The sequence below is a fragment of the Vulpes lagopus genome, chromosome 2, assembly GCF_018345385.1.
Source record: "Vulpes lagopus strain Blue_001 chromosome 2, ASM1834538v1, whole genome shotgun sequence".
Classification (NCBI taxonomy): domain Eukaryota; kingdom Metazoa; phylum Chordata; class Mammalia; order Carnivora; family Canidae; genus Vulpes; species Vulpes lagopus.
In genome coordinates, this window is record NC_054825.1 from 162,231,693 (window position 1) to 162,238,321 (window position 6,629).

The 6,629-nt window shown below is 46.3% G+C and overlaps 1 protein-coding gene across 1 annotated transcript; it reads right to left on the reverse strand.

Annotated features, from left to right (window-relative positions):
- Window positions 1-1,448: 1,448 nt before the first annotated feature.
- Window positions 1,449-5,739, reverse strand: SIGLECL1 (SIGLEC family like 1). The gene is made up of 5 exons (XM_041738272.1): window positions 5,657-5,739; window positions 4,167-4,448; window positions 3,940-4,045; window positions 2,439-2,595; window positions 1,449-1,472 (listed from the first exon to the last, which is right to left on the reverse strand). Exons 1-5 carry the CDS (start codon window positions 5,679-5,681, stop codon window positions 1,458-1,460), a joined length of 585 nt encoding a protein of 194 aa, XP_041594206.1. The 5' UTR covers window positions 5,682-5,739; the 3' UTR covers window positions 1,449-1,457.
- Window positions 5,740-6,629: the final 890 nt, after the last annotated feature.

Below are 6,629 nucleotides of genomic sequence, written 5' to 3' on the forward strand. Positions count from 1 at the left end.
CAGTCTATTCTCATGCCAGATTCTTTTTTTTTTTTTTTTTCTCATGCCAGATTCTTGTTCTCATTCCTTGTATGCCTGACTTTCAGCCTGGCCAAGAAATGTTGCACTAAGTAGGCTCTTTGCCTCCAGTCTTACTTCTTCTAAGTACATCTTCAATAACTACTCTTAGAATGATCTTTCACTGTGTATCTGGCCACTAGTTCTTTTTTTTTTTTTTTTTAAGTAGTTTCAATGGTAGAATTTAGTGATTCATCAGTTGCATAAAACACCCATTGCTCATTACATTAAATGCCCTCCTCCATGTCCATCACTCAATTATCCCTTCTCCTCACCCACCTCCCCTCCAGCAACCCTGTTTCCTAGAGTTCAGTGTCTCTTATAGTTTGCCTTCCTCTCAATTTTCATCTTATTTTATTTTCCTTCCCTTTCTCTATATTCATCTGTTTTGTTTCTTAAATTCCACATATGAGTGAAATCATATGGTATTTATCTTTCTCTGAGTGACTTGTTTTGCTTAGCATAATACCTTCTAGTTCCATCCAGGTCATTGCAAATCAGAACAGTTTGCTTCAAACCTGCAACAGTTTATAATTCACTCAATTATTCTACAAACTTTTAAAATATTATTCTAATACGGTTTTTATTTTTTAAGTTTCAATTCAATTTGCCAACATATAACACCCAATGCTTATCACATCATATCACATGCCCTCCTTATCAACAAACATTTTTGAAAGACTTATATTCTAGGTACCATTCTAGGTGTTGGTGGTATAAGCAGAAAACAAGACAGACAAGATCCCTGTTCTTGTGGAATTTATATTCTAAGGGAATCAGGATTAAGATAGTAGAAGATAAAACTTCAATGCTTTATCTTGGCATTCAGGGACTGTCTTCGTGTCTTTTCTCCACCTGCACCTCTGGACACCACTTTTAACTCACTCCCCACCCACGTATGCCTCAGGGCAGTGGTGAAAGGTCTTATCCAAAGGTATACAGCCACTAAGCACTGAAGTTGGTACTCAATCTATATATGATGGTTCTAAAGTCTGGTGCTGTTATATATATATTCCAGGTTCTGCGCATACTGTAGGGGTTCAAAAGCTACTTCTTGGTGGATTATAGTCTCACATTTATTTTGCCTTCCTTTGACACCATTCCAGGCCAGGGCATATTTCTTCTAGTTAACCCGAATGACAGATCATAGAATTTTCTTTGAAAGGTTCTAAGACCAGGTCCCAGAGTAATCCTATTCAATAGAGCATCAGTGTGAGGGACAGATGGGGCTTGAGGGAGCTTGTGAGCTGAGGAGACTCCAGGGACTAATAGACTCCAGGATTTATGGGGTTGCTGAGGATTCTGTGGACTTTAGTAATTCCACAGACAGGGGACTTCAGGTAGGCATGTAGTTTTCACAGGCTTTATCAGTTCCAGTTTATCTTGCTTTTTCTGGAAGGTTAGGGTAAGGGATGCTACAGAGCAGGGGCAAAGAAAGAAGATATTGGAATAGGTCTAGAGGTGAGGTATTCAAATCTTAAAAGGAAAGAATCCTGTCTCTCTCTTTAAGTACAGAATTATGGCAATGTGGAGCAGACATTAGCTTCACCTTTTCTCAGAATCTCATGATTGGAGTCTGTGACCCTGTCTTCTCCTGCTGGTTCTCTGTGTGCATTCCCGGCACCAGGATCCCAGACCTCCGGGCAACCATAACCCCATCTCAGCCCAGTTACTTTAAGGCTGCCTTCCCACCGGCCTGATTGCTCTCTGAGGACGGGGCCTGAGTCTCATCCATTTCCGACACCCCAGCATTGCCCAGCATGGAAGGTAGGAGATACTGCAGGACACTTTGGTAGAATTTAACAGATGTATGGTTTATCCACGAAGGAACACCATATCCTAGCACAGTGTGTAAGGAGGGCAGCAGGGCATTTCCAGTCCTAGAGAATTATAAATTGTAAATAATACTGAGGCCTGTCTCTTCCAAGCCCTGCTGAGGATGTGGGGTCCAAGGTAAATGAAGGAGTACCTTGGCTTTGGCATAGTTTTCAAGCACTTCAGCCTAACTTGGGCCTGTGGCATCTACAGACTGTGTTGACCACAGTCTGCCAGGCACTCAGAGACCAAAGCCTTTATTTTCCACTCTGATGCCACGACCACTCTTAGGGGCTCTTTCAACCTTCTCAATGTGGATTCAGTGTGAAGGTGTGTGTGTGTGTGTGTACATTGCTGATTTGAATTAGTCTTTATTTGTCTTAATTTTCATCTTCCCTTCTTTGGGCCTTAGCTTCATCATCCATAAGTGGTCTGCCAGCACATTCTGGCATTCTAGATGCCCTATAGGATTGAGGATGATAATTCCTTTAAACACTGTCTGTGTTTCTCTTTGTCTTATTGCCACTATTCTGATAGAGAAGATTCCAGACACAATGGATACCCACCAATATCCAGTTCTCTGAAATTGGGGTGATTGTGGATTTTTCTTGTTCCTTAGGCTTCAGAGACATCTTGGATTCTTGGCTTGCTCTGACTTTAGGGCTCTTTTCTGTTTTGACGGCTGTAATTTTCTTTACCAGCTTCATTCTGATAGGTTTCATTCTAAGGAAATGACCCCTTGATCAGTTCTGGCTCTCTACCTCCATGCCACCGCCCCCCCCCCCCCCCCCAAGGGCTCTAATCTTGACCAGAAGTTCTGGTTTAGAGCCTCAATGACACCATTGGCTTGGTGTGTTATCAAGGGCAAGCCACACAGCCTCTCTGTGAATTGATTTTGTCTTCTGTACAATGGGGAGACCTTGCTTATTAGGCTCTGGGGCTCAGATGAGGTCAGCTATGAAAGGGCTTTACAAACTGTAAAGGATTGTTATCAGTCTTTAAGTACAGCTGATTATGCTCTAAAAATAGCTCCTCAGTTTGTCCTGCCACCTTATGTTTCTTCCTTCTCACCCCTGATAGCCAGTCAGTCCCCAGTCCCATCTCTCTTACTGCCCCTCATCACTTGCCTGGCTCAAACCTGGCTCTTTGCTGTGCAGTCTGTGGCACCAACTTCCTGTCTTGTTTCAGGCCTTTGGGCTCTTGCTCTTTGATCTGTGTACAGACACCTTGTTTTTTGTTTTTTTTTTTTAATTTTTATTTATTTATGATAGTCACAGAGAGAGAGAGAGAGTCAGAGACACAGGCAGAGGGAGAAGCAGGCTCCATGCACTGGGAGCCCGATGTGGGATTCGATCCCGGGTCTCCAGGATCGCGCCCTGGGCCAAAGGCAGGCGCCAAACCACTGCGCCACCCAGGGATCCCTGATCTGTGTACAGACACCTTGTATGAGGAGCTTTCCTTTCCAGTTTAGCACTGTTTCATGGCTCCTAATTGAGGATCAAGTCCGAGATACTTGCACTGGCCAGAGGCCCCCCTGCTAAACTCTCTGGCCTGACCTCTGGCAACTCTGCCCTTCTCATTCTGGGCTTCTAGCCAATACATTTAGTCAACTTTCAAGAGTCTTTATAAACTAACACCAAGAAGCTTTTTCAACTTCAGTTTTAGCCATTTCCTCTCATTCTCAATGCACCTGACATTGCACAAAGACACTGGCAATTCCTCAAATGTGTCTCTGGGGTATGCATATACTACTTTCCACCTAACAAATGAGTACTCAGCACCCCTGGGACTGCTTCAGACAGCACTCCGGGGACTCTGCTGGCTTCTCCAGAACTGTCACTTCCTCCTTTGCTTTCTCCTTTATGAAATTCACTGAAAACCCCTGTCCCTTGGACTTGTTTGTGGCTCAACATAGTCCTGATGGCCCTGGACTGTAGCAACCATGTTTGATGCCTTCTTAGCTTGCCAGACCCTGAGCTCCTTGGGGGGCAGAGGTCCTGTCTTTCCCTTTCCATGCCAGCACTGCAGCCAGGGCTTGCCAGGTAGAATTTTAGCCTTGGTACTCACATGAGTGGGATGAGGCAAAGGAACAGCACTGCAGTTGTAATGGCTCCATAGACAACGCCCTGGATCAGCCCTTTCATGAACATCGTGGGAAGGAAAGAGCTCTTTCCTGGAAAAAGAGAGCATGTGAGAAAGGCTTCTCTCCTGAGGCCTTGGAATTGGAACCAAAGCTCTGCTCCCTCCCCCTCCCACTCTTCCTCACCCAGTCACTGGGCCCCCTCTACCCTTACTTGGCATCAGTAGGATGCTCAAAGCATGGGTTCCATTTTGGTTCTTCCCTTTACAGAGAAGGCTTGTGCTCATTTTTGGCTGCTCTGTCAAACTGATGGTGCTGTTGGCCCAGGGGGCAATTATGATGGAAGTCACCTGGAGTCTGCTATCTGTGTTGTTCACACCTACAGGGACACTGTCCATCAACCACTGCACAGAGGGTGTGGGGATCCCATGGAAAGAACAGCTGCACTGCAGAGTCTTCTCCAAGGAACAAGAGGAATAGAGCAGCCTGGCAGGTGCTGTGGGGAGATAGGGACAGCATTTAGCAAGGAATCCTGACTTCCTTTCTCCATTTCCTCCAGGACCCAGCCTTCTCCTCATTCATGATTCCCAAGGAACTTCAGAAAGACTTTCTGGAAGCCCAGAGGAGCCAGGCTTCACAGACCAGTTCTCTTTTATTCTCTCTCTTCACCTGGACCTGACTAATGGCCAGGGAACTTTCTGAGGATCTACATTGCTTCTGACCCCTTACCTGACCCCCACTGCCACCCCCAGGTTAGACTTCCCAGTCTCAGCTCCTACTTCCCTCTTCCTTCCATTCCTCAGGCTCTACTCCTTCTTAGATCCACCTATGATCAATTTCTCTGTCTCTTACAGTCTGGATGCCGTTGGGCAAGTCACTTCTCCTCTCTCTGCTCTTTCCCAGTTTGAAAAATAGGGGTATTCTCTGAACCTGTGTCATACTATCATGGATGTAAGAATGAATGCCCTAAGGTTGGCAGTGTTCCTAGCTGAATATATGGTAAAGTGTTACCCATTCAATCAGAATGGGTAACAGAACACCCTTTTAGACTTCTTTCTTCCCAGTCCAAGGTGACCTTTGATTGAGCACTCATCCTAAGCAGAGATTGCTATGGTATTTTCTGGGTAAGAATATTCGAGACTGCCTCACTCTACATAGAATAGGTAGGCTATGTTGTCCACTGGTGACTTGCCAGTTAATAAGGAAGGAATGGTTCTTACTGTTTCCACACACTTTTTCACTGGAGTTGTTTGAGGTTACTGAAAGAAAAGGGTGATTTTTTTCTTAACCAGTAACCCTTGATTTGGTCTTCTCATCTAGGTCACTTGAGGGAATGAGGAATTTGCAGGGACTGTCCCGCACTGCTTGTCCTCTGGATTATTTATTTTTACCATCTGGAAAAGCATGCCTGTGGATGACAGACATGGGAAACCTGACTAACCCTGGGCCTTCCAGCTCCTAGTGCTCTCATGCTTTCAACGACCATGGCTGAACGCCCACCCTCACCCCCAACTCAGCTCCCTGGCCCAATCTGCTGTTCACCCCAGACTCTCCCAGCCCCACCCGGACTCGGCACACAGTCTAAACCATGTTGGTTATTTGGTACCCTACACCCTTATGTCCTCTTTTTTCACACCCCCGCAGCCCATCCACCCCAGTCCCAGAGCCTCAGACAGCTCCAGCACTGCCTCTCATCCCACTCACCAAGCTGCAGCAGTGGTACTGCCATCTGTAGCAGCCGGCAGTCCTCAGGAAGAGGAGGTGCTAGGACCTTTGCCGCAGCTGGCTCTCACATCAGAGCTGTGTGGTTCAGAAGGGATGAGATGATGAATAACTGGAAGAGAATGTGTGGTTGGGAGAGCAGAAAGTATTCTTAGCAAGCCAGGGGCTTCTGTCTCTGGTCATCCTGGAGGCCTGTTCACTCTCAGAAGCAGGAATTATGTGGGATGGGATATTCAAGAGCACACCTACCACCTCTGAGAGGCCTCAATGCCACGTGTCCTTCTCTCTCCTCTGGTCTTTCCCTCCCAGTCCCAGCCCATTTGGGAGAAACTCAGCTACTAGGGCCTTTGGGTTCTGTCTCAAAGCTAATAGGGATTCACGGAAGGGCTGTGTACCTCAGAGGGTCAGGGCCAGTCTGGGTGTTTGGAATAGCCCATTGGGGCCACGGGAGAAATGGTGTAGACCAGAGCAACTCAGGTCAAGTGGCCAGGGAGGAACCTGGAGAGGTGGTCAGGAAAGAATGACATGCTTGCGTTACTGAGTGGGCCGTGAGGATGGAGAGGATGGGGTAGCCTTCACGGATCCTTTGGGAAAACGAAAATGGACAGGAATTCCTACTGCTCATAGGAAAAGTTCCAAACTTCCTTGCTGTGCAAATAAGGTTCTCTGAAATTTTCCCTGACCCTTGCTTTTCTGTCTCCCTGTGCCTTTCCCAACATTTTCCATGCCAAAGGGAAAACACTGCCTTCTTTAGTGCTCCCCCTAAACATTCTTCTCCCATCATTCAGGGATTTCTCCCTTTCACAGCTATTCCTCTTGCAACTCCGCTTCATTCACATTCACATCCTACTTCAATTTCAGAGCTGAGTTCAGTGTCACCTCCTGCATGCAACCTTTCCTGATCTTCCTACCCAGTCACAAGTGGGGAAATCTTTCCCCTTCCAGAATTACATTA

Coding starts and splice junctions, on each gene's coding strand:
- SIGLECL1 (XM_041738272.1), bottom strand. CDS start 5,681: ATGGCAGTACCACTGCTGCAGCTTG. Junction 4,449..5,656: donor AGTACCACTGCTGCAGCTTG/GTGAGTGGGATG, acceptor ATCTCCCCACAG/CACCTGCCAGGCTGCTCTAT. Junction 2,596..3,939: donor CTTTGCCTCATCCCACTCAT/GTGAGTACCAAG, acceptor TCATTTCCTTAG/AATGAAACCTATCAGAATGA.